The sequence below is a fragment of the Bos mutus genome, chromosome 11 (genome assembly GCF_027580195.1).
Source record: "Bos mutus isolate GX-2022 chromosome 11, NWIPB_WYAK_1.1, whole genome shotgun sequence".
NCBI lineage: Eukaryota > Metazoa > Chordata > Mammalia > Artiodactyla > Bovidae > Bos > Bos mutus.
In genome coordinates this window covers 25,115-52,088 of record NC_091627.1, presented here as the reverse complement: position 1 = coordinate 52,088, position 26,974 = coordinate 25,115, and the positions used below count along the sequence as shown (strand labels likewise).

The following is a 26,974-nucleotide window of genomic DNA, read 5'->3' as shown; positions in this document are numbered from 1 at the left end:
ACTATTCAAAATTTGAAACTTTTGTGCATCAGAAGACACTATTATACAAAGTGAAAAGGCAACCCAAGGAATGGGAGAAAAGTTTAGCAGATAGTGTATATGATAAGGGGTTAATATCCAAAATATATAAAGAGCTCCTGCATCTCAACAATAAAAGATAACCATATAAAAATGGCCAAAGTACCTAAAGAGACATTTCTCTAAAAAAAAAAAAAAAAAAAAAAACTGTACAAATGGCCAGCAAGTACGTAGAAATATTCTCAACATCAGTGATCATTAGGGCAAAGCAAAGCACAACCCATGAGGTACCACTTCATACCTATTAGTATTGCTATTTGAAAAAACAAGACAAAATAACAAGTTTTGTGAGGATATGGAGAAATTGACACCCTTGTGCACTGCACATGGAAATGTAAAATGGTAAAGCCACCATGGAAAACAGTATGGTGAGTCCTTAAAATAATAAATGTACAATTATAGTAGGATTCAACAATTCTACTGGGCACAGCCCGGATGCCCATCAGTAGGTGAATGGATAAACAAGTCGTGGTTTAGTTGAGCCGCTCAGTCGCGTCCAGCTCTCTGTGATCCCATGGACTGCAGCGTGTGAGTTGCTCAGTCGCGTCCAGCTCTCTGTGATCCCATGGACTGCAGCGTGTGAGCCGCTCAGTCGCGTCCAGCTCTCTGTGGCCCCATGGACTGCAGCGTGTGAGCCGCTCAGTCGCGTCCAGCTCTCTGTGGCCCCATGGACTGCAGCGTGTGAGCCGCTCAGTCGCGTCCAGCTCTCTGTGATCCCATGGACTGCAGCGTGTGAGTCGCTCAGTCGCGTCCAGCTCTCTGTGGCCCCGTGGACTGCAGCGTGTGAGCGCTCAGTCGCGTCCAGCCCTTTGTGACCCCGTGGACTGCAGCGTGTGAGCCGCTCAGTCGCGTCCAGCTCTCTGTGACCCCATGGACTGCAGCGTGTGAGCCGCTCAGTCGCGTCCAGCTCTCTGTGGCCCCGTGGACTGCAGCGTGTGAGCCGCTCAGTCGCGTCCAGCTCTCTGTGACCCCGTGGACTGCAGCACGCCAGGTCTGCCTGTCCGTCACCAACTCCCGGAGCGTGTTCAAACTCATGTCCATCGAGTTGGTGATGCCATCCTACTATCTCATCCTCTGCCGTCCCCTTCTCCTCCCGCCTTCAATCTTTCACAGCATCAGGGACTTTCCCAATGAGTCAGTTCTTCGCATCAGGCGGCCAAAGTATTGGAGTTTCAGCTTCAGCATCAGTCCTTCTAATGAATATTCAGTGTTGATCTCCTTTATGATTGACTGGTTTGATTTCCTTGCTGTCCAAGGGACTCTCAAGAGTCTTCTCCGACACCACAGTTCAAAAGCATCAGTTCTTCAATGCTCAGCTTTCTTTATGGTCCAACTCTCACATCAAGGCGTGACTACTGGAAAAACCATAGCTTTGACTAGATGGACCTTTGTTGGCAAAGTAATGTCTCTGCTTTTTAATATGCTGTCTAGGCTGGTCATAGCTTTTCTTCTAAGGAACAAGTGTCTTTTAATTTCATGGCTGCAGTCACCATCTGCAGTGATTTTGGAGCCCCCCAAAATAAAGTCTGTCACTGTTTCCATTGTTTCCCCATCTATTTGCCATGAAGTGATGGGACCAGATGCCGTGATCTTCATTTTGTGAATGCTGAGTTTTAAGCCAGCTTTTTCAGTCTCCTCTTTCACTTTCATCAAGAGGCTGTTTAGTTCTTCTTCACTTTCTGCCATGAGAGTGGTGTCATCTACCACATTTGTCGTAAACAAGTTGTGGTACAGCCCTGCAAAGGAGTGTTACTCAGCCATAAACAAGAATGCAGTTCTGACAAATGCTGCAATAAGGATGCACTTTGGAAACATGACACTAAGTGCAAGAAGCCTGACACAAAGGTCATACGTTGTATGGACCCTTTTGTTTGAAATACCCCAAATAGATACCTTTCTAGGTACAGAAAGGAAATTGGTGGTTTCCAGGGAATGGGAGGACAGAGGTATAAGGAATGAGTACTTAGTATCATGTATTCTTCAGGAGTATGAGAAAAATTTGACACTAGGGAAGTGGTGGTTCACAGTTGTGCATACGCTAGATGCCACTGAATTATAGAATTACTTGTATGTTAAGTGAATTTCAACTCAGTTTAAAAGAACAAAACAAAATGCCTGAGTTTTAGGTCTCTAGAGCTCAAGTTATTAAGTCCAAAGTCGCCACTTTCCTTGAAGGCTTAGGTGAGAAGGGGAAAGCTGGGGGCCTCACGATGGGGAAGATTAACCCAGACGGCAGGACAGATGGTGGGCAGGAGTTGATGGGCCTGAGTGAGGATGGTGCAGACGTAGAGACTGCAGCCTTCAGAGGACCAGATCCTGGGCTAGGGTTGGCCTGTGGGACCTGGAGCCAGGGCAGGATGCTGCTCTTGGTGGTGGCGACGTGCAGGGGGCCTGGGAAGCCCTCTGAGAGGCCATGGGCGGAGCAGGTGGGGCAGGCTCTGCCTGAGTCAGTGACCTCTGCTGCCCTAACTGCCTCACACGGAGACTTCTGCTGCAGGGGACGGGGGGGCAGGGGCAGGCCGAGCTTTCCGGACAACACGGAGACTTGTGCTGCAGGGGCGGGGGCAGGGGCAGGCCGAGCTTTCCGGACATCACCCTTCTCCTTCCTGTCCTGCAGATGCTGAACCTCTTTGTGGCTGTGATCATGGACAATTTTGAGTACCTCACGCGGGACTCTTCCATCCTAGGGCCCCACCACCTGGACGAGTTCACCCGCGTCTGGGCCGAGTACGACCCGGCTGCGTGGTGAGTGAGCCCCTGTGCTGCGCAGCCCTCAGGGTTGGTACGCACCACCCTCAGGCCTCAGCACAGGGCCGGGCGGCTACAGGCGTGTTTCAAGTGAGCGACCCCCTTTGGGTTTTGGCTGGGGGTCGGGATTCCATCCAGCTTCCTCCTGGGAGGTACACTCATGCTAGCTCCCTGTGCCCTTGTGTACAGCTCCCTGGGCTGAGAAATCCTCTTCTCAGGCCTGCAGTCCAGCCCTTAGGAGGTTGCCTGGGGGTCATCGAAGGTCTTCAGGGGGTCGTGACACTCAGGTTCCTATTGGGCAGGAGCTTACTGTCTTCTCACAAGGCATGTCACATCTGGGTTGTGAGAGGTCACAGGGCATCACCCTCTCATAGCTCTGAGGCCTCTGTGGCCAGAAACAACATGAGGCCTTAGTTCTTTCCCTCCATGGGCTCAGGGCCCGTCTGCCTGCTACCTCCCGGGGGACAAGAGTCCGTGCGCCTCTCTGTCACCAGCCCAGGCTGTGAATAGAGGGTTTTCGGTAAACTTTTATTGAAATCAGATGAACTGCCAGAAAAGGTCTAGTGTGTCTGAGGCTCTTTGGTCATGATGCAAAGCTGTTAATGGGTTGCTGTTTCATAAGTGAGGGCCAAATGCTTCCAGACAAAGCAAGGGTCTCCTGAAGCGAGTGATTGGGTCAGAAGACAGTGAAGACTGTGTGTTTCTTGAGGGAGTCCTGCACACCTGTGATGTTTTGTCCTCGGGCCCAGCACAGCAGCGCGGGTCCTCCATCTGCCCATTTGTCTGTCCCTTTGTTGAGTTCATCCCCTTGCCCATTTGTCTGTCCTTAGTTGAGTACTCGTTCCCTTGCTCATTCATTCAGGCACCCTCCAGAGCCGTGATGTGAAGAGTCACTGAGGACATGCCCTCTGCAGCAAAACATGGGATGTGCTTCCCCTTCTTTCTTGCAGGCGCCCCGGTCTGCCTGCGTCCCTGTTGCACGACTCTGTGTTCGGTTACCCCTTGTGTGGTAGACGCCTAGAAGAGATGGTCAGGGTCCCCATGAGAGGACCCCGGGACTCTGAATCCAAGCTCAACAAGGGGAACACTAAGGAGCTTTCTGATCCCCCAGACCCCCAAAGGGCTGGGAGCTTGGCTGGGCTCCTGTACCTGCTTCTGATCCAGTCTTCTCAGACTTCCCACCCCATCACAGTGAGGACACAGAAGGTGCTGTGTGAGGCCCTTCCTAACCTGGGCAGCACCAGGGCCCTGGGGCTCTTCTGGGCCTAGAGCATCTCTGAGTGTTTTTCGCTGCAGTGGAGAATTTACAGTTTTCACACAGCGCAGAGCAGACCTGCCTGGTGTTTGTGTCTCGTGCTGTATGTGGCTTTTCATGGTCTCCGAGAGTCCTGTCGTTTTTAGCACATTTGCCCACAGCACGTGCTGGAGTTCACAGGCTCAGGCGTATCCCTGGGCTGTGTGGTCAGGAAGGCCCAGTCAGACTGAAGGGGAGACTGATCACACCTGAGACCTGGTCCTTGTCAGGCAAAGGGCAGGAGAGGGTCCTGCTGAGGCAGGACTGAGACTCATTCCAGGAGGATCCTCCTGACTGTGGTCAAAAGAGATGCTGCTGTCTCTGGGCATATTTTTTCCCAGAGGAGATTTGTGTTGTAGAAAGCAGAGAGGTTGTGTAGAATGTGACTTGGACCAACAGGCAAAGGGAGGTCAGTGCAGGTCTGCCAGAGGGGAGTGACGTCCCCCAGATCTTTGTGGACTGTAGACCCAGTACCTCCCCAACAGCCCAAAACTGATCCAAGACACACAAGAAGTGGACCTGGGCCAGGCTGCAGCTTTGTGACTGTGCACAGAGATGCTGACTGTTCCCCAAATCCAGAGTGCTAGACCTGGGGCCTCGGGAAGACACGGGCACTCGGGAATGTGGTGAAGAGCTTGTGAAAGAGTAGGGAACAGCGTGGGAGTCTCACCGCAGAGTACAGTGCCGCGCGAGATAACACGTGATCTGTGGTCCGGAAGACGCACGGGCCTGGCCTGCAGCTGAATCTCAGACCTGCTGCGCTGGTGAGCGGCTCGGGCGGCAGAAGGCTGGGTGGAGACAGCTAAGCAGACCAGGCGTGGACCCCTCATCTGGGCATGCTTTGAGGCTGCCATTAGCCTCTGTGACCGATGCAGGGCCCTGACCATCTTTATTTCCCAGGGACCATCCGCTGTCTCCTTATTCTTGGGGAGCCTGAAGCAAAAGCGAACTTTATGAAACTTTCTCAGCTTTTGTGTTTTGTGTGTACACTGTGTGTGTGCACAAGCATGTGCATGCGTGTTCTCTGTGCACAGATCTGTGTACACAGAGTGTGTGTGAGCGTGTTCATGTGCGGGCAGGCACATACCTGTGTGTACGTGTTCTTGCATGCATGTGAGGGCAGCGCGTCTTCGTGCGCGTGTGTGCACATGTGTGTGTGAATGCGGGGCATGGGCATGTCACGCCCATGTTCCATACTCTTCCATAATGTGTGCGTGGGCATGTACGTGTGTGCATGTGTGCACACGCGTGCTGTGGGAAGGAGAGGAGAACATGGAGTTATTGCCTTCTGGTGCCGCCTCCCCCACCTTCCCTTGTGTTGTTGCCTCCACACTTCACGGTGAAGTGCGGAGACTGATGGAGACTCAGGACCAGCCCCTGAGTGATGAGTCTGCTCATCCCCACACTCATCCATCTGTCCAGTAAGCAGCCTGAGCCTGGGCCATGCGCTGGGGCCTGCACCCTCAGCTCTGCTCAGCCCAGCCGGCCGTGGGCGGAGGCGCTGCAGTGTGAGGCCAGGGCCCTGAGCCGGGAGAGGCTGGTGAGTCAGAGGAGGTGGCAGCTGAGCTGAACTGAAGGGGCAGGATGGATGGACTGTGGAGGAGGGGTGGGGGCAGAGGGAAGGGGAGCGGAGTGCCTGGCTGGAGGGGAGGACCCGCTGTAAAGGTGCCAGGAGGATGGCTGCGAGGGGCTGAGAAAGGCTGTGACATTGGGGTCAAACAGCTGCCTTTGGCTTTGTTTCGTGGACAGCAGGAACAGTTTTGAATCAGAGTGACAGTATCGGGCCTGCACTTTTCCTCTTGTGGCATCTGAGGGGTTTGACAGCAGAAGAGAGGAGAGGAATGGGGTCTTGGGAGGAACTAGGGCTTTGCCAGGCTTCCAGCTTCTTTGTGGGAATCCTTTGGGTCCATGAGGTTAGCAGGCACTTGGCTGAGGCCAGAGTGGGGCTTCCCCTTTATTCCCTCTTTTCCAGAAGTACATGCAACACAATTTGGAGCTAGTTTGATGGGGCCATGGTGCAGGAAAGGGAAGCAACGGCATTGGCCGGGGTGCCCACCCTGGGACAAGGGGGTCCTTAGCTGGACCTGCAGTTTCCAGGGGAGGACATGGTGAGTTCAGGGAGGTGGGGATAGTCAGGAGAGTCAGGTGTGGAGAGAGGCTTCACCCAGGAGGCCCTGGGGTCTCAGGCACCGAGGGCGTGAGGGAAGAGGCTGTCAGAGGGCCGATGAAGGAGACCCAGGTGTAGACAAACCAACAGCGTGCTGAGTGAAGTGGACGTTCTGGCCCGACACTGTCTGCATGGAGTGTCTCCTGCCTGCTGGGGGCTCTGGAGATTGTCGGGTTGCCGTGTCTCCTGGGTACTCCGTCTGTCCACCCCTGGGCCCCCAGCTGGGCGCTGCCTGTCCAGCCTCCCCCGACTCCACCTCCAGGCAGCGCAAGGCTGGGCGGGTGGGATGGGCTCCTCATGCCTCCGTTGCCATAACCTGTGACATTTCCTTTCCCGTTGCCAGATTCATTATGAGGGTACGTGCAGTTTGTTGCGCCACCCGTTGGCTTAGGGAAGAACTGCCCTCGTACATTGGCCTACAAGGTCTGCTGCTTCAGAGCCTCCATCCTGCATACTCTTCCCTGCCCACAGTGCAGACACAGCACACACTCCCTGTCTGTTGCAGAAGTGACGACCCCTCTTGCTCCTCCTGCCCTGTCCTGCCCACACTCCAGGCCCCTGGACGGTTTGGTTTCCCTGACCCCTCCAGCTGGCTGGGGGCAGGCAGCTCCGTGAAACTGCCCACAGAGCTTTCTGCTGGGCCCTGAGGACGAGGACCAGCCGCTGGTGGGAGGAGGGGGCCAGGTCCCACCCGTGCCGAGGAAGTGGCCATCTCACCCAGATTTGCCTCTGCACTCTTGAGGGTGGACTGTGGTCACACAGGCCAGAGGCCAAGGGCCCCAGAGATGGGGGTACGGGCACAAGGAGACCAGGAACAGTGGCCCCAGCAGCCAGGGTTTCAGATTCCCGCAGAGGAGAGGAGAGGCGGTGGGGACCCAAAGACAGGCCCTCCTGCGTCACCTCTGGACTGATACGCTCGGCTGAGCCCCGGAGTCTTGGGAGGAGGACCAGACCCAGGACCATCTGGGGTGGATCCACCGGCCTGGAGAAGGCTGTTGCTCCTCTCTCTTGGGTGGCCTGAACCTGACCATATCTCTGGGAACCCAAGCAGGTCCCATAAGCAGCTGTCCCAGGGGTGGAGGTGGGGCTTCCAGCCTGGTGGCCAGTCTGCCTGAGGAGGTCACAGTCATCAACCCTAAACACCTACCTTGGTCTAGAGCCTCGTTCCATATGTTGGTCCCAGCCCTTCCTGGTGTGCTGTCAGGAGGCTGCGAGAGTGGCCCCAAGCCACATCCCACCCCAGCGACCCCAGCTCCGCAGTTTCCTGCCCAGCTCTGATCCAGCAGCAGCCCTGATCCGGACAGGGCTTGGGTATCTCTGGGCTTGTAGCAGGGCTTGCCCCCACGGACTTTGTCTGTAGAGCCTCGGGGCCCCCTGCAGAACAGTGTGGCTCCCACACTAGTTTTCTGGCCTGCTTTTAGGCTTTTCTCCAATTTTTCAGCCTCTTTGCTCACTTGGAAGCAAATTAGGCATGAAGGAAAGCTAGTGTTTCTGCCGTGGTTCTCCAGCCAGCTTCTTTGGTCACCGGACAGCTGTCTTCCAGCTGGCATGGTGAAACAGCTCTTTTCCAATTTGGCTTTATCCATGGCTTCTGAAAGTATAAAATCAGAGTTGACAACCCAAAGCCTCCATGATGCGGCCTCTTTCATCTCTCCATGTTCACTAGCTCAGATGCCCCCTGCTCACTCCCTGCGTGGGCCCAGAGTGTGGAGGTGAGGCTGGGGGGCTAGGAGGGGGTTGAGCCCCCTGACAGAAAGCCCTCATTTTGCTTGTTTTGACTTCTGGCATTTAATCCGACACTGGTTAACTGGCTCTGTTTTCTTGTCTGCTTCCTCCCCCGCCCTCCTGCCGTCCCCCTCCCGTGGACCCCTCCTGTGGACCCCACTCTGCCTCTGTCCTATGGGCCGGGTCTCCAGTGGGCGCATCAGTTACAATGACATGTTTGAGATGCTGAAACACATGTCCCCGCCCCTGGGGCTGGGGAAGAAATGCCCTGCTCGTGTTGCGTACAAGGTAGACCCCACCCCTGCACCCCACAGGCTGTCTGTGCTGGGCTCCCATCTCTTCCGGGGCTTGTCTGTCTGTCTGTCTGTCTGCTGCTCTACCATCTCTCTGTTTCTTTCTTTTCTCTGTCCCAGCCTTCTCCGCTTCCTTCCCAAACAGAGGGAAACAGGCATGTGAAGTGTCTCTACACTGGCTGCTTGTCCCATAGGGCTGCCCCTCCGAGAGCTCCCCAAGAGGCTCAGGAAGACGGAGCCAGAGCCCAGCATCTGCCTTTTCTCATTCCCTTCTCTTCCTCAGAAAGGAGGGGACGGACTAGCTTTTAGACAGAGGCTGTTTTTGTTCTGAGCCCAGGACCACACTCGGCCCCTCTGTCCCCCAAGCCTCTGATGTGGGCAAAGTTGTCCAGCCCTCAGTGTCTGGCCCTGCAAGGCCTCTGCAGGGTGCACCTGTGGAACCCGCGCCCAGTTCTGCATGCACTGAACTTGGCGGGCTGTGGAGGGAGTATTGCCTAGAGCTTCATGAGTCCCTGGGGCCTTAAGAAGGAAGGGTGCTGGAGAGAGGCATCCTGCCCTCGTTCCTGGACCTCCAGAGGGTCCTGTGGGGTGAAAACAAACTCTGGGGCCTGGCTGGTCTCATGTCCCTCCCCCTCTGTTGCTGAGACCCAGTGGGCTGAGCTGCAAAGAGGGGGTACACTGAGGACACTACCAGGCCTCCCCCTGGGAGCATGAGCAGGCCACGTGGCCCATTCCCAAGTCTGCTCCTGCCTGTCCCTGCATCCCCAGTCCCCCTCCGTGGTGAGTAAGCACTTTCTGTCCCCCTAGCACTCCCCGCCTGAGAGCCCTCCAGCAGCCCCAGTGGTTACATGACTCAGCCAGCACCGATCTGGAGCCTAGCTGCCATCTCCTTGTCTCTGAGCAGGCTTCCCATAGAGCTTTCGTCTCTCTGGTTCTGTCCACATTGTCTGTTTCTGTGCTCTGATTCCGGGCTTGCATCTATCCCCTGGCTCAGCACAGCCTCTGGGAGCTAAGCGGCTCCTCCGGGCCATACGTGATGCCTCTGGTGCCCTCCTTGGTCCTCCCCTGCCTGGCATGCGTGTCGAGTCTGCCTGGAGGCCCTGCATGCAAGGCTGTAAAACACTGCCCTCAAGGAGAGCTCTGTCCACACCGACAACTGGGCCAGGCTAGGCAGGGAAGGCCGTGGTGGGATAGCCTTTGGAGTTCCTTCCTAGGTGTGCTGGCCAACTCCAAGGTTCTGGGCGTGAAGAGACCAGGGAAGAACTCGAGTTTAGTGAGAGTAGATGGTCTTGGTGAGTTGGGGAGGGCCCAGGAGATGAACAGACTGCCATGGCCAGAGGGTCTGGGCCCAGGCAGAGATGCCTGTGTGTTTGCCCTGGTCTCGCCCCTCTGCTGCTCCCAAACGCCTGGCCCTTTGAGGCCTGGGCAGCAGATGGGGGCTCTGGGAGAGGTGCCCTGGACGGAGCTCTCCTCTCTGGGGAAACACCTGCTTGTTCCTCCTTCATGCTACCCCTGACTCCCTGACTGCCCTCGAGAGGGGTCCCTCTGCTGCTCCCACTGCCGTCGGTGCTGGCCTGCGGGAGCACTGTGCTCCGGGAGCCGTGTGTGCCACACAGGTGATGAGGGAGGCCCCAGGACCATGACTGGAGGTGCCAAGTGGGGCTTTGCCAGCATTAGGGGACAGAGTATGGGTCTTGTCTCCAGCCACCTGCCCTCCATCAGGCTGCAGACCGGATTGGTTCCAGAATGCTGGGGCTAGAGTGGCCCTACCCAGAGAAGGGACAGAGAGGCTGCCCTACCACGTGGTTTAGGCTTGGCAGAGGACAGCATACCCCATGGGGTGGCCCTGTACCCCCACCTCTAGCTCCCATGCTGGTAAGGAATAAAGAGGCTGCTGGGAGAGGACAGGAGGCCGCAGTGCCCCCAAGGGCTCCACTTGGCCAGCAAGGTGGCCACCCCATGATCAGGACATTCCAGACACATCTGAGACCATTTTCCTCCTGGAGATCACCTAAGTTCTTAAAGCCTCAGGCTCTGGACAGCTGCTGGTTATTACCAGAGGATTTTGGTACAGACACACTCCTATTTCCAGCTGTTCTGTCCTAGAAAATGGAAGAGAGGGAAGGGGGCTGTTCACCTAATGGTGAAACAAGGAGAAAGCTTGCACAGGCCCAGTCTGGTTGAGCGCTTGTGTCCCTGTGGGATGGCCCTGGGCCCCTGTGCAGCTGGCCGAGCCCGAGTCCCTTGCGGTCACATCTGTCGGGTCCTTCCCCCGTAAGGAGCTGGTCTCTAAGACTTTCCTTGTTGCCTTGGGCTGGTGCCATTGAGCATCCTTCCCTAGCCCCTGGCTAGGTGGTGAGGCACAGAGGCCATCCTGGGGCTCGTGTCTCCTCACTGGGAACTGGCCTCCGAGCCTGCGGTCCTGGCTGCCCCACCGCGTGCCTGATGCTCCTGTCTGTGGGCTGTCCCAGGGGTCCTGCCGCCCAGGCCCCTGCAGCCTGGGCCACACGCTCGTTCTATCATGGGCAGTGGGTGGCGTCCCTCTGGCTGAGACATGCCTGTTCTTTCAGAGGAATCCAGGCTTCTGGCCTGGCTCCATTGGACAGCATTTACCTGGACTGCTGTCTTTCTGTAGCCGAGGGAATCCTCAGCTCAGAAGAGGGTAGGGGCCAGGGATAGTGTGAATGCTGGCAAAACTCCCGTCCACCCAGCGTCTCCTGGTCCTGGGAGCCCTGGGAGGCCCGGCCTGATTTGCCCCCTTATCCCCAGCGCCTGGTTCGTATGAACATGCCCATCTCCAATGACGACATGACCGTCCACTTCACATCCACGCTGATGGCCCTCATCCGGACTGCATTGGAGATCAAGCTGGCTCCAGGTGAGAGAGGCAGCCTGGAGGGGAGGGCCCAAGGCAGGGCCAGGTGACTGCGCCCCCGCCCCGCCCCGCCCCCACCAAGAGCACCCCAGGCAGCTGTGCAGGGCGGGGAAAGGGGCCTGTCCGGATGGCTCCTTGTCAGACACTGAGCTTGTCTCCTGACACCATCCTACACGTTAGCGCTGCAGTGACCCCATTTTCGTGTAAGGACGCTGAGGGGGAGTGAAATTGAAAGACCCCGGGTTACCCATAGTCATGCAGCTGGAATCTGCGTCACATGAGCCAGCGCCCCTCACAGGTGAAGAGCACCCCTCCCCCATCGTGAGCCTAGTCCCCACCTCAGGGCCTCTCCTGGGTCCCCGACAGGACCGCGAAGCCCCCACCAGATCAGGGAGGAAACGGACCTCCCGCTTGTCCTCCTCTCCTGCCCGCTCACGTGCTGACTGCTTCCCCTTCGCAGAGAAAATGGAGGGCCCTCCCCCTATGTCGCTTCCTCCTGCATCCGTGCCCTTGAGCTTGGCCCTCTCTGGTGTAAATGGGTGAGCTGAGGCCAGTCCCCCTCTTTGCACTTCTGTACTACTTTCATCATCTACCCTAGGACGTCATGCCCCTAATTCTGTATTCTGTTTCTTGTCCTATCAGCTTTCTCTTCTGGGTTATTTCTATCCGTGTATAAATGTGCTGTTATTTTTCCTGTTTTTAAAAAGTTCTCCTCTTCCCCTAACCCCATCAACTTCTCTGTTTTTCTTCTTTCCTTCCTAACAACAGGACAAATGGGTCTGCATTGTCTCTGGTTTCTCCTTTCCTAGTCTGCAGTCCAGCTTTCACAACACACAGCTTCTCTGGCACTGCTCCTGTCAAGTTCTGCAGGGACCCCCCTGCTTCGTGGCCTGTCCACAGCCTGTCTGTAGTAGTCCCTCCCTTTTGTGTAAACCCCTTGTGCCTTTTTTCCCTGTTTTTCCCCAATCTCTGAAGGTCACTGAGTGCTTCAGACACGCAGTCTCTCCTTTCCCCATGGCTTTACTGCTGTGAATCCCAGTTCTGGATTTTCAGTCCAGGCCTGCTGCTAAACCCCAGGCTTATACAGCCCACATGTTATTCGCCAACTCTGCTCGGAGGCCCAATAAGCATAGATACTCCCCAGATTCCTCCCTGTCTCCATCAGTGGAAACACTCTTAGAGTTACTCAGGCCAACACTTTGGGCATCATTTTTATCTCCTACTTTTTTCTTATCCTATTTCTGATCCATATTTCTGAACCCTTGCAACATCTTCTGACTCCACCTTCAAAATACACCCAGAATACGATCAGTGTCTGCTCTCTCGTCCTGCCCCCTCTTGGTCCGCATCGCTGCCTGTCAGGTCTTGGCTGGGACTGTTGCAGTAGCCTTCTCACTGGTCTGCTCCTGCCCTTGCCTCCTTCAGTCTCCCTTCAACACAGCACCCAGGATGGTCATGCTGACAATCAAACCAGTAACATTAACACACTTCTAGCTAGCCTGATCACAAAAAGTAGAAGATAAAAATAACAAATATAAGGAACGAAACAGGGAGCATTGCTATATATCCTCCTAACATTAAATGGATAACAAGGAAATTTTATGAACAACCCTATATGGATAACTTCAGTAACTTAAATGGAAAAATTCCTTGACACAAACTATGAGGCTCTTTCAAAAATAGATAACCTGAAAAAAGAAAATAGATAATCTGAGTAATACTGTATATATTAAATAAGTTAAATTCATAGTTAAAGATCTTCTAAGAAAGAAAATCATGGGTCCAGTTGGCTCCATTGATGAAGTCAACCAAACATTTAAGGAGGAAATAATTCTATACAAACTCCTCTAGACAACAGAAAAAGAGAAGATAGTTTCCAATCTATTTTATGAGGCCAGCATGACTCTGATACCAAAACTAGACAAAGACATTACAAGCAAAAATGATCGACATTCCTCATGAAGACAACAAGGTTTTCAGTGACTGTTAGCAACCTGAATATGATGACTAGGATTTATCCCAGGAATGAAAAATGCAAATTTGAGCTCAATTAATACAACTTAATATATCAAAGAAGAAAAACTAGATGATTATCTCAGTAGATGCAGAAAAAGCTTTGACAAAACTCAGGGTCCACTTATGATACACAAATTCTACTGTAAACTAGAAATTAAAGCAAACTTCTACAGTCTGATCAAGGGTATCTATGACAAGCCTACAGCTAATGACATGCTTAACAAAGAAGCCTGACTCCTTTCCCCCTAAGATGAGTAACAAGGCAAGGGTGTCTGCTGTCACCATTTCTGTCAAATATCATACTTGAGGTTCTAGCCGTTGTGACAAGTCGAGAAAAGACAAGAGGTGTACCAATTGGAAAGGATGACAGAAAATTGCCTGTGTTCATGATTGACATGATTATCTATGTAGAAAATCTCAAAGAATAGAATAAAAAGTTAACAAAACTGAAGCATCTACATGCCTAGGCACATGAAGCATTGCTGGAGCCACTGAAACCTAGAAAGAGGCAAGAAGGCACTTCATTAGAGCCTTTGGGGGTGACCACAGCCTCGCTAACGCCTTGTTTCTCTGGCCTCCAGAACTGAGACGGTATATTCCTGTTGTTTAAAGCTGTAAACGGAAATTACTAAAACTGAAACATGAGTATAGCAAGGTCAATATATAAAAAACAAGTATATTTCTATGGATTAGCTATTGAAATTGAAAAATGTTCCACCAAAATCATCGAATATTTCTATATTGCTGGCTAACTCTAAAAATACATATGCTAGCGTGTATGCTGCACATTTCAGAATATTGACCAAAAGAATCTTCTTTAATAAATAAGCCATGTTCATGCCTTGGCAGACTCAGTATTGTCAGTTCTCCTGTTGATCAGTCATCCCGGTGACAACGCAGAGTCAACGTCATCCCAGTCAAAATCCCAGCAGGCTTCTTGAGATGAGATTTATAAACTGACCCTAAAATATACATAGAAAGCAAACAAACTTGAATGACAAAAACAATTTGGAAAGAAACGACAACATTAAGCACTGAGGAGAATGCAGAAGACGTGGGTTCTTGTGTCCTAGTGCGGACGCAGTGGTGTGGCCGCTTTGGGAAAGTTCCGCAGGTCTTTATCGTGGGGCCCAGCCATCCCACGCCTAAGGGGGATGACGTGAAAACACAAACATGCAAACCTCTACGCTGATGTTTGCAGCTTTATTCATAATCACCCAAACTATAAACAACTCAGGTGTCAACCAGGTGGTCACAGATAAGCAAACTGGTGTTTTTTTGTGATGAGACAGTTCTCACTCAGCAACTGAGAGAGAGGTCATTGATGTGTTGGCATGGGTGGGTCTCAGACACATCATGCTGGGTGGAAGGTCAGATTCGACAGCCAGCATATTGTGTGATGCCATCTGTATGACGTTCTGAGAAGTTGAAATAGTAGAGACAGAAAACACATTGGTGATGCCAGGGCCCTGGAAGGGGTTGAAGGGGTGGAGCACAAAGGGCGCAGAGGGAGTTGGGCAGGAGTGCCATGCTCCTGCCTGGATTGTGCTGAGTCCCCAGCTGGGTGCACTTCCAGAGGGAGTTGGGCAGGAGTGCTATGCTCCTGCCTGGATCGTGCTGAGTCCCCAGCTGGGTGCACTTCACAGAGTGGAGGAACTAACAAGGAGAGTGTTCTTGTAGATAACCATATCTTAATAACCGTGGTGCCTGAAGAAAGTTAGATCAGAGCACAGCATCCCTCTGCGGCTTCCTCTCTCAGCAGCACCCCCCCCCCGACACGTCTGCTCCTGCTGCCACGGCCTTGCCCTGCTGACCCCCTGGCCGCCTCTGTCTCCAGGGTCCTGTGAACACGTTCCTGACTGCCCACACTGCAGCCCTCCTGATGATTCCCATCCCTCCCTCCTGGTTTCTCCTGTATGCAACTTACTTCATTTTTAACTTATTGCTACTGTATTGTAGATTAAAATCATGCGATTCCTCAGGGCAATTTCTTTTGATTTTGTTCCTTCACCTAGAACAGCACCTGTCATTTGGTAGGTGCTCAGTAGATTTAATGGAATGATGAATAGATGGCTGGAACACTGAGGCGTGCCTTCCCCTCCCCACTCCTGCCCATCACTCCTGCTTGCCCACGCACCCTCGCTCAACCTCGTTAGACACATTTTGGCTGGGAGCTCTCTGACCAGCCCTCACGGCAGTGCTTCTTACTCAGAAACTTTCCCCCAGGATCAGGTCTCTCCCCACCCACCTCTGCCTGTTCCCCTGCGGGGCTAAGGGATGGCTCCTCACAGCCCTCCCTCTGCCCACCCTTGTCCTGCCCCAGCTGGCACGAAGCAGCATCAGTGTGACGCAGAGCTGAGGAAGGAGATCTCCTCCGTGTGGGCCAATCTGCCCCAGAAGACCCTGGACTTACTGGTGCCACCCCATAAACGTAAGTAGGGTGAGAGACTCACCCTGTCTGCCCCCTTTGATGCCCCACTCAGAGGCAGAGCCGAGAGTCCTAGGTGAGGGCAGCTGTTGCGTCACCTTGGAGAGGAAGGCTCAACCTCCTTGATAGCCCAAAACTCTGGTCTCCACGGTGGGGGCACAGGGGTTATGGGAGGAGATACCGAGGCCATATTCCATTGAGTAGAGTCACCCACACTCTTCATGTGGGGACTTCCCTGCAGAAAATCCAGGGAAATAGGAGACCCCTACAGTTGGAGCGGCCAGGACGACATCTGGGGTTAAACTGAGCTGCGCTTTGCTGGGTGGAGCACGGCAGGGCCTGGGGAAGGTCAGTGCAGCTCCCGTCCTCGGGTCCAGGAGTCTTTACCCAGCCTCCCCGCGTGTCCCCTTTCTCTGTATTCCCTCCCTTGCCTGTCGTGCTCTCCAGCCGACGAGATGACGGTGGGGAAGGTGTACGCAGCTCTGATGATATTCGACTTCTACAAACAGAACAAAACCACCAGAGACCAGATTCACCAAGCTCCTGGAGGCCTGGCCCAGGTACTAGTTTCCAGGACTCCCAAAAGTAACCCTGAGACTCTGGCACCTTCTGCTGTGTGGCAGCAGAGGGGACCCAGCCCCTTCTTGGAGAAAGTGCTGCGGGAAAAGGAAGATGAGAGGTTCTTGTGGCTGCCTCGCCAGCCCCCAAAGTCAGAAACCCCACCCAGTCTGTGCTCCTGTTGACTAGTTGCCTGTTGCTGTTAGGGAGTCCCTCGTGTGGAGAGCTAGTCATGTCCAGGGCAGAGATGTGGGCTGAAAACGGAGGCTGCAGGCAGTGCTGCTTCTTTGAAGAGTACTTGAGGTCATCTGGGAGGGGCACACAGGCAGGGCCCCCGACAGCCCGGTGTCATGAGGGTCCCACTCACCTCAGAGTGGGGTGGTTTGGGGCCTGTCTTCCAGAGGTCATCCTCCAAAGATGACGACTTCATCACAGCCCAGACCTTGAGCGAGAGTGTGTAGACTCTCATCTCTAAAGTTGTGCGGTGTCCAGAGCTTACAGGACATTCATCCCTGGCATGTGAAGTGTCTGGTGCCCACACCCCAGCCCCGAAATCTCCAAATTCTTCTCAACCTTCAAGTCTAGTGGTCTCTGCCAGGCAGTCCAAGTTGATGATGATGTCCTGTCCCCGAATTGTGTAGGAAGGGAAGCTGAGGCTCCAAGGAATGAAAGGACTCTCCTGAAGTCACTTACAGGCCCAGTTGGGAAAGGGCTCCTGATGGGCACAGGGCAGGCCCAGGGATCCTCTTCCCGTGCTGGGGGGTCCGGGCAGGTGGCCAAACATGGCGGTGCCCTTGTCCACTGTGCCTCCCAGGCCTCAGAGACCCCTCCCCACGTCCTTCTGCAGATGGGCCCCGTGTCCCTGTTCCACCCCCTGAAGGCCACGCTGGAGCAGACTCAGCCGGCTGTGCTCCGAGGAGCCCGCGTTTTCCTTCGGCAGAAGAGCTCGGCCTCCCTCAGCAACGGTGGGGCAGTGTGAGTGCCACCAGCAGGCGCGGGGCGGGGACGGGAGGAGGGCAGGGCTCCCGGGCTCCACCTGCTCTCATCCCTGCTGCTCCGGTGTCCATCCGGGGTGCCCGGGGCTCCTTCTAGCAACGCTCCAGGACGGGGAGCCCTCGGGTCTTATCGCCACCCACCTGCACCCAGTGCCGCCAGAAGGCTTTACTGTGGGTCCAGCTGGTCGAGGCGGCCGCCAGAGCTGGTTCTGTGGGTGATCTGAAGCTTGCTGCTGTAACGATAGACAGGAGCTCTTATAGCACTGGGGGCACCTGTGCTGGACAGCCTGTCACTGCAGCCTGGGCCCCCCACTGTGTGCTCCTGCCTCTCTGTCGGGTGAAGGCTCCCCATGCTTCCTCACTGGCCTTGGTGGCCTGCAGACCATTAAGAAGCTTCTGTTTCCACTCCAGCTTCTCACCACTTTTTGGTAATGGCCATTTAGTGTTTTCATCTTTCTTTAAGAGACTTTCCCCCTCAGATCTCCATTTTGGTTATATATATGTGTATATAAATCTTTGGCTGTGCGAGGTCGTGGGTGTCCCATGTTGAGTTGTGGTGAAGAGTCCTGCCGATGCAGGAGACGTGGGTTCCGTCCCTGGGCTGGGAAGATCCCCCAGTCCATAGGGTTACAGAGAGTCAGACACAGCTGAGCAGCAGAGCACGCGCTCGCGCTGGGCCTTGGTTGCAGCATACAGGCTCTTTATTGCGCCATGCGGGGTCTAGCTCCCCAGCCAGGGGTTGAGCTTAGGCCCTCTGCACTGGGGCCTCAGAGTCTTAGCCACTTGACCACCAGGGGAGTCCCTCCATTTATGTCTGCATTTTGTAGCCAAATTGGTAAGATCCTGCCGTATCATGTAACTCTTGGTACTGACCCTCAGCAATTCTTGGTAATGACCCCAAAACCAAGTGCTATGGAATAGCAGGCACCATGGGACTCTGGCCGAGGCACAGAAGGTGGTGCCAGGCTGAACTGCACTAGAGGGCAGGGCTCTCTCAGCCGCCCTCCAGGCCAGGGCTCCTACATCTGCTAATATCCCATTGGCCAAAACAACGTGTGCTCTGCCTCACTGGCAGGGGCCGAGGGTGGGCCTCACACCCTTCTGCTGTCCTGGAGAGCAACATTCAGCAGCAAGCATGGCTAGGCTCCCGGTTTCTTCCTCTCCTGTGTGTGTTTAGGACACTTGTTTGCAAGCCAAGTTTGGGTTCATGGGCTGCTGGCCATGTAGCTTTTGCTGTGCAACAAACTGCCGTATTGAGGGAGCCCACCTGGCAGTGCTCCAGACCTGGTCCTGGGTCAGGATGGCTTGGGTCCTGGGTGCATCTGTACTGTGAGGCCAGAGAGCAACCTGAGGGGAAGTGCAGGCTGCGGGCGTTCAGGCCTCTCCCTGTGCCCTGTTGGCCAAAACAGGTCACAACCCAGGCCCAAGCTGGGGGGATGGGGGCGGGCGGTGGCACTGCAAGGCCCAAGTCCAGAGGTCGAGAGGCCACAGGACACCGGGAGAACCTGAGCTCAAGTGGGAGCACTCCCGCAGGAACACCGTGCTCCGGAAGAGTGCCGGTGGGCCCCGGGGCGGCGGCCTTTCTCCATGTCGGTTAAGATCCCGTTTGCGCACTTAAACAGTGGATCCTGAGTGTACATGTGTGTGTCGGAGGGGGTGGGGTGGGGAAGTGTCTTTGTGGACTGATCTGAACTGAGCTTTCGGTTCAGGAGAATGAGTGTCACTTTCCCCATGGTTATAATGTCTGCACAAGTCAGTTATACCACTTTTTGTTGCACTGGGGCCAGGCAGTGGGGGCATTTATTGAGCCCTCTGATGGGTGGTATCAGTGCCTGCCTGGCCTCAGCATGGTGTGGCCTCAGGGGTGACCAGGCCTTGGGGCCAGTGTCTGTCCTCTCCCGAGGCTGCAGCAGCCCCAGACACACAGCACAGGGGAGGTGCTTGCAACCTGGGGAGATGAAGGGTGTTCTTCTAAGAAACCCCAGCGATGGTGGGTCAGGTCCTTCGTGTGGCCAGCTGAGGTCATGAGGCGTCACCTCCAAGCTGAGTGTGATTGTTACCACTCACCCTGGGTGACGGAGACTGTGTGTGATGCTTCACTACATGTGAGAGCAAGAGAAACCCAGGCCAGTGCTGGGCTACATGGGAGACACACTAAACACCCTGAGAGGGCGAGGGCAGGCGGGCAGGCTCGTGTGCTGGGAGGGCCTTCAAAGTGGCCTCGCCAGAGGGGCTCAGGGCAGAAGGCTCGGGTCAGGGGAGTAGGGACGAGCCCTGCTTGTCAGGGCTGATGAGCTGCAGCGCAGGCTGCGTGCCTCTGTGTGTGTGCGTGTGGCCTTGTCCTCGTTGGGGACGATCTCTGCTTCTACCACACAGGTGAGCCCCTGTGTAGGCCAGCTGCCCCCGCATCAGGGTCTCCTCTCTGCCTGTCCACGCTGAGCCATGGCAGGCGGTCCACTGTACCTGTACCTCCTGGAGAGGCTATTGCTGTGCCTCTACTTGGGAGTGGCCGCACTCAAGGGGTCTCATCCCTCTGGGCTCCTTCTAGCCCAGAACAGGGTCAAGGTGGAGGTTCCTGGCAGGTGGAGCCTGGTTCTGGGTGGGAGCCAGGTTCTATGGCCCGTGGGCCTCCAGGCCAACAGGATGATCCTCTTTCCTCCATAGACAAACCCAAGAGGGCGGCATCAAGGAGTCTGTCTCCTGGGGCACTCAGAGGACCCAGGAGGTCCCCTGCGAGGTGAGGACACCCCTGGAGCGTGGCCACTCCACAGAGATCCCGGTGCAGACAGGAAAACCGGTGAGGGCTCCCGGGGCTGGGGTCCGAGGTGGGGGAGGGTGAGAGTGGGTGGGGGAGGGTGAGAGCAGCAGGCGGGCTGAGGCTGGGGTGTGGGGGAAAGAGTGGGATGGGGTGGGTGTGACTGGGGGGCTGCTGTACTCCCAGGCTGTGGACGTCCAGATGCAGAGCATGGTCCTGAGAGGCCCTGACGGGGAGCCCCAACCTGGGCTGGAGAGCCAGGGCCGAGCAGCCTCCATGCCCCGCCTGGCAGCAGAGACTCAGGTGGGTGGTCTGGGAGGGTTGGGGTCGTGGAAGGGGGTTGGAGCTGAGAAGACTTGGCATGGAGGAGCTTGCATCCCACGGGTGGGCTTTGCTGGGGTGAAGCTTCCCAAATGCACTGTGTCCAGGACACCCTCAGCCCCGCTGGAAACCCTCTGGAGGTGTTGTCAGGCCGTCTAGAGTCCTCACTGCCCACTGTGCTCAGCGCCTGTCTGGGCACCGAGGCCTGCAGCCCACAGGTGGCCCCATGGCCCCGACCTAGCCTTTCCCTCTCTCTGGGACATGCCTCTCCCTACCCCGAGCCCTGCCCCTCCCCAGAAATCAGTGCCTCCTGCAGCCACCCTGTCCCTTTCAGGGGGTGACCCTGTTCTTTCTCTGGGACACTGGACAGCCTGGCAGGGAAGCCCCTGGGTTGGGGCTGTGCACTGTGGGCTGAGTCCCTAGGCAGAGCACGCCTCTTCCAGCCCCTCCCGGCCCGGCTCTGCCTGCTGCTCAGCGCCCTCCTGGCCTGGCCGCCTCCCCTCGGTGCCACGTTGGTGCCCCCTCTCCCTCCGTGCTGCTTGAGCTTGACGGTGGCTGCGGGTGCGTGCGTTTCCACGAGTCTTGATTTCAGCCCTGGAGGAGCAGCTTCACAGTCCTGGATGGACAGAGGGCTGGCAGAGTGGTCGACCACGGCTGCCAAGGCAGCTCTGGGTCCCATCTGGGACCCTTCCAGCCAGGCCAGCAGCCCCTCTTCCCAGCACCTTCCCTGTCCTATAGGGACCTGGGCCTCACCTGGCTTGGGAGAGACAGACACATAAATGGCAACTTGTGCAAAGGGTGCTTTTGAAGAAAGGGTGGATCTCAGGTGGGGAAGAGTATTCCAGGGAGAGGGAAAGGCCTCACGGTCCCTGAACCCCAGACCCCCAGTGGTCCTCCCCAGGCCAGGCCCTCCTAGGCACCATCCTTCCCCCATCCCCACCCTCCTGGGGGCTCAGCCTGCCCTGTCTGGGGAGATACCCCAGCTTCAGGGATGGAGCCCCAGGCCCATTCCTCCCAATGGGATGTGTCCTGTGGTCTGCCAGCCCCCATGGCCTGGCTGCTGCCTGGAGGCTGGACCCCACTCTCAGGCTGTGAGCCCACCCATGTCCCTGCCCACAGCCACCCCCAGATGCCAGCCCCATGAAGCGCTCCATCTCCACACTGGCACCCCAGAGGCCCCACGTGGCTCATCTGTGCACCGCGGCCCTGGACCGTGCTCCAGCCAGCCAGGCCGCCCCCCCCCACCACCACCGCTGCCATCGCCGCAGGGACCGGAAGCAGAAGTCCCTGGAGAAGGGGCCCGGCCTGTCTGCAGACACAGATGGCGGTGCGTGCGAGGGGCTCTCGGGGGGTGGTGGCTCCAGTTGGGGTCCAAGAATCCCTGTGAGAACTTCTTCCCTTCTGTAACTCATGACCCCACGGGCAACCCTGAATGTGGAGACACGACCACCTCCCACCTTTCCCTGGGAACCCTGCTGGCCCTGAGGAACCGGGCCTGGGTGAGGTCTGTGTCCCCGCCACCCCAGCCTCTCGGCTGACTTCCACTCTCCCCTGGCCAGCGCCCTACAGCACCGCGGGGCCGGGCCCCCCGCCGCCCCCAGGGGATGGGGCAGCAGGCTGCCGGCGGGAGCGCAGGCAGGAGCGGGGCCGGTCCCAGGAGCGGAGGCAGCCCTCCTCCTCTTCCTCTGAGAAGCAGCGCTTCTACTCCTGTGACCGCTTTGGGGGCCGTGAGCCCCCGCAGCCCAAGCCCTCTCTCAGCAGCCATCCCACGTCGCCCACGGCCGGGCAGGAGCCAGGACCCCCGAGACAGGTACATGGGCCCCGGGACCCCCCATGCTCCCACCCGCATCCCATTCCCTCGGGCCCTGGGAGGGAGCCCTCTCCTGTCCTGGTTCCCAGGCCAGAGCCTGCTCCTGGCTTCCTGGCCTGTCCATCCTGCCTGGCGGGGCCTTGGCCTTCCTGCTCCCCAGTTCCTTCTTTCTCTCCTCCCCGCCTGAGATGGGCTGGGCTGTGCTCTCCTCTTCCCTGGCCCTGTGCCCAGCCCCTTCTGGCACTGCCCTCCCACCCTCCTGGGGCCTCCAGCTCCATCTCACCTACCTGCGCTCCCTGCCTCCCTGCCCTTTGATTTGGGTTTGCTCTGTTCCGCTTTCTTGCAGGGTAGCGGCTCCGTGAACGGGAGCCCCCTGCTGTCGACATCTGGTGCTAGCACCCCTGGCCGTGGCGGGCGGAGGCAGCTCCCCCAGACCCCGCTGACCCCCCGTCCCAGCATCACCTATAAGACGGCCAACTCCTCACCTGTCCACTTTGCCGGGGCTCAGACCAGCCTCCCTGCCTTTTCCCCCGGCCGGCTTAGCCGTGGCCTTTCGGAACACAACGCCCTGCTCCAGAGAGACCCCCTCAGCCAGCCGCTGGCCCCCAGCTCTCGGATTGGCTCCGACCCTTACCTGGGGCAGCGTCTGGACAGCGAGGCTGCGGCCCGCACCCAGCTTGAGGACACGCTCACCTTCGAGGAGGCCGTGGCCACCAACTCGGGCCGCTCCTCCCGGACTTCCTACGTGTCCTCCCTGACCTCGCAGTCCCACCCCCTCCGCCGGGTGCCCAACGGCTACCACTGCACTCTGGGGCTCAGCTCGGGCGGGGGCGGCCGGGGGCGGCACAGCTACCACCACCCTGACCAAGACCACTGGTGCTAGCCGCACCGCCCGGCGGGCGCGTCCAGGTGATGAGTTTTATCATCCGCGCTGGGTCCCGGGGGCGCTCGGGGCACCGAGGTGGGCAGCAGCCCTGGGAGGAGGGCCTGCCCTGTGTCTCCTCCTCCAGCGGGATGAGCGGTTTGTAGAGGGAGGTTGCTCCCTCTCCACCCCTCCCACGCTGCCTCCCTGGGTCTCGGCACAGACCCCGCACAGGACGCGGTTGTGTGTGCTGAGGGGGACCCGCTGAAGAGCCCAGCATCCAGGGTGTGTGCTGGGAACGTTCCGTAGGAAGTCTGAATCTCGTAGGGATCATCTTTTATCCAAATGTGTGGTGCAGAGGAGCAGGCGAGACCTCAGGACAGAGTCAGTGGTAAACGGAGCAGGTCTCGTCAGCACCCTCATGCCCACAGTCCGGGCGCCCTTCGTACCTGAAATGGCAGAAAACACTAGAAACACGCAGACACGGCCTCTCCCGACAGCCGGCCCTCACAGGGACCAAACCTGGGCGACATTCGTGATCCTGGTTTCGGTTTTTAGTCACAACACCCTTTGCTCTTTTGTCAACTCTATGTACTCAGTCAAAAAAGAAACACCCAGAATAATGGGGAAGGGAACAGTAACGAAACAGCAAAACATCCAACCTGTAGGAGGATCTCAGCCTTGCAGGACGTGTGTTCCTGGCTTGCTCGGGGAGATGCTCTGTGTCCAGTACAAGCGGCCAACAGGACCACCCAGCTCCCGCTGCTCTCGACCAAGTGCCTGACCTCCGAGCCCGTCACGCAGGCTCCCAGGGGCCCATCACCGCAAGCGGGCTTTGTGGAGACCACTCCAAACAGCAACTGAGCAGAAGGTGGACACGCTGGAGAACATGTAGAAGACGTGTAGATTGGTCGTAGCTGGGATGAAGTGGCTGTTGCCCCTTTTCCTCAAACCAGTAGAGAGGCTGCAGGGCGTGTGGAGAGAGGCCCGTGTCCGCGATCAGTCTGTTCTCCACTTGATTCTCAGGGATGCAGGGCGCAATCTCTGTAGTTGTGCAAATTTCTTTCCACAGAAGGCTTACTGGGGAGAGGCTGGTGCGAAGAGGGAGATGGCACAGTGGGGGCAGAAGTGCCCGGGTCTGAGCAGATGAGGGCGGTTGGGAACCACACTGAACCATGGCTGGAAATTGGACCCAGGAGCAGCTCTGCTGTGGCTGCCGTGCTGGGCGTCGGAGCCCACCTGGCTCTGGCATGAGACCTGGGAAAGCAGGCAGCATAAGGAAGTCCGGCTTCAGGGCCACGTTCAAAACAGAAAGACCACAGTGAGGACGGGGCACATAAAACACCGGGAGACCCTTTGTTTTGTGAACAGAGGGAGCGTCTAGGTGGGCCGATTCCGGTGTGTGCTCCGTATTGTGAAGTGTGAGACGATCCCTCTGCTGGATCCTTTGAGCGTTCCCGTCGGCTTTCGCCCGTGACTCTCCTGAAGAAACTTGGTGTCTTGTGTGTGCGCGTCTGTGTGTCCCAGTGAGTGGATGCCGTTAACCCATAGGGCTATGCAACAAAAGACACACGTTTAACAGAGATAAAACACACAAGACCGCCACCTGTTCTAGGGTTTCAGCATGATTGTGACCAAACCATTTTATAGAATTTCCTTACTCGAAGGCACAACACTCTGAAACTTTAAGATAACAGAGTATTTTACTCCAATAGAATACGACGAAAATCAGAATCTCTGTGCATGTGATCACTGGCTCCGGTTGCGAAGCAGAAGGATGTGTATCTTGGTACTGATGTTTTGTCTCTGGTCCCCCAGCCCATATTATTTTGAATGTATTCATTCTGTGCTGAACCATAGCTGCTTCCCCAGGCCACATTGGGCAGAGAATCCACTTTGCTACACCCACACAGCTTTGCTGGTTTGTCTGGATCCTTCCAGACACTGGAATTGGTGAAAAATTACAGAGAGTGAGGGAGAGACTGTGTCTTGTTTTCCCAACTCTGTGTTTTGTTTCTGTGCTGTCTCTTCTCAACTATCATATTTCCCTCAAAATCTCATAGTGAGTTGCCAAATTTGAAATGCATCAACCAGTTGTCTGCATCTGGAACCAGTCAAGCAGTGGCTGTAGTTTGAACAAGTCATGTGAGCATGTAAAATATATACATATATACATATATTCAAGTATGTGCATGAGATGTATATCTTCGTACTTTTTGATACAATGTATTCATTTGTTAATTTTTAATTATATTTGATATAAATCAAAGGTTTGTTGCAAAACTTTATATTTAAGAACAGTGTTAAAAAAAAAAAAGAGACGTCCCAACCATGCAACACAACTGGGACTCACTTTTAAAAAAATTCTGTGATTGACTAGTTTGCTGCCTGAGTAATATTTATCAGCCACACTTTGGATTCTGCTGTTGTTTCTACAATGACATTTTGTATGAAGCAAAGTCCTTGGATTAAAATAAAACTTAGCAAAAAATCAAAAACAAAACCCCACCATGCTGCTGGATGCTGTATACAGGGGTTGTGGAGGCAGACGTGTGAGCTGTCTCTGTGGGCCCGTGGCTGAGTGCACAGCGGGCAGAGCTCAGAAGAGGCTGAAAACCTCTTCAACTTGCTCTGGGCCTGGTTGAGATGCAAGGGTTAGCTCAGCTTCAGGGTGAGGATCAAGGTAGACCGGTGGCTGGAAGAGCCAGGGTAAGGCCTCAGAGGGGATGTGGTTGTCATTCAGGGTTAGGGATAGAGTGGTGGGTAAGTTAGGGTTGGGGATGAGCAGGCATTGGCTGAGGTTTGGGGTGACTGTTAGCTACATTAGTGGTTAGAGGTCAGAGTGACAGTGTTAGATTTGAGTTAGGTTTGGGGTTGAGGTCAGTGTAAGTTAGGGTTAAGAATTAGGGTTTAGGATTAGGTATAGGCAAAGGGTTTGTCCATATGACCACTAACAATATAGGGTTATGTGGGTGTAAAAATTAAGATTTTGTTCAGTTTAGAGTTCATTTAGAAAAGATATACGTGAGCAGTGTTAGGTTCACAGAAAACTAAACATTATGTTTCTGATTATACTGGGAAAAGGGATTGGAGTAGGGTTCAAATTTTTAGCCTGTTCTGACATGGGCCTGTGTTTAGAGTCAAGGGTGGTGTAGGACAATGGTCAGGTCCGAGGTTAGGGTTAGGGATAGTGTAATGTTCAGAGTTAAAGGATCAGGGTTAAGTATAGAGATTCAGGCTCAGTGCTCAAGGTTAGAAGGTAGGATCAGGGTCAGGATTTGAAGGTCAGGGACAGAATTAGAGGGAACAGTAAGAGGATGAGGTTTTGAGGAACCAGAGTGGAAGGATGCATGTTAGAGAGTCAGGGGTTAGGTTAGATGGTCTGAGTCAGGGTCAGGGTTGGGATTTTAGGGGTTAAGTCCAGTATCTAGCGGTAAGGGATTAAGGAGTATTAGGGTTTAGATTTAGAGGTAGGAGGGTAGGTTTAGAGGGTTAGGGTTAGAGTTAATGGTAGGGATTTGGGTGTTTGAGTTAGTGTAATAATGTTGGGGTTAAGCATAACTGGTCCATGCCCGCTTTCCCTCTCCTCCATAACTCTGAGGCCTCTGGGGTGAACAGGACTTTCCCTGGGTTGCTTGCGGACGTGGAGTTGACCTGGAACGCTGATCGTCTACTTCTGAGTCCTGAAGTCTGGTGCAGAAGAATGAAATGTCTGTTCTGGTCACCGACAGTGTCAAATGCAACTCAGCCTCGGTCAGTGGTTGTTAGGGCCTCAGCAGGTGGTTACTGTCCACAGGGTTTCCTCCCGCCATGTGACCTGGGGAGGGCAGTGCCTGCCCCACTCTGGCTGGACAGGACCCGGCCCAGCACAGGCCTGACTGAGGGCACTCAATGGTCATGTGTGAATTTATACAGAACGTGGTGCAGTGACTGACCAACCCTCAGGTGCTGCCTCCTGAGTGCTTGTGGGGGCCTTCTGGGACCACAGGCATCCCCTGTCCCATTAGAGTGGGCATCAATAGACATCAAGTCTCAGGATAGCCCTTGAC

At 55.5% G+C, this 26,974-nt stretch overlaps 1 protein-coding gene across 2 annotated transcripts in view; it reads left to right on the top strand.

The window, feature by feature from the left end:
• The window catches only part of CACNA1B (calcium voltage-gated channel subunit alpha1 B), a 209,995-nt gene extending 184,837 nt beyond the window's left edge, over window positions 1–25,158 (top strand). Inside the window, exons 37-47 of one of the 2 annotated variants that reach the window (XM_070380086.1) lie at window positions 2,696–2,823; window positions 8,204–8,300; window positions 11,075–11,183; window positions 15,520–15,627; window positions 16,072–16,184; window positions 17,030–17,157; window positions 19,842–19,974; window positions 20,119–20,235; window positions 21,373–21,580; window positions 21,813–22,063; window positions 22,410–25,158. In XM_070380086.1, the coding sequence (XP_070236187.1) occupies window positions 2,696–2,823; window positions 8,204–8,300; window positions 11,075–11,183; window positions 15,520–15,627; window positions 16,072–16,184; window positions 17,030–17,157; window positions 19,842–19,974; window positions 20,119–20,235; window positions 21,373–21,580; window positions 21,813–22,063; window positions 22,410–22,946 (1,929 nt within the window). In that variant the 3' untranslated portion in view covers window positions 22,947–25,158. The remainder of the gene's footprint in view (window positions 1–2,695; window positions 2,824–8,203; window positions 8,301–11,074; window positions 11,184–15,519; window positions 15,628–16,071; window positions 16,185–17,029; window positions 17,158–19,841; window positions 19,975–20,118; window positions 20,236–21,372; window positions 21,581–21,812; window positions 22,064–22,409) is intronic. The other variant, XM_070380087.1, reaches the window with a different exon arrangement.
• The last annotated feature ends 1,816 nt before the right edge of the window (window positions 25,159–26,974 follow it).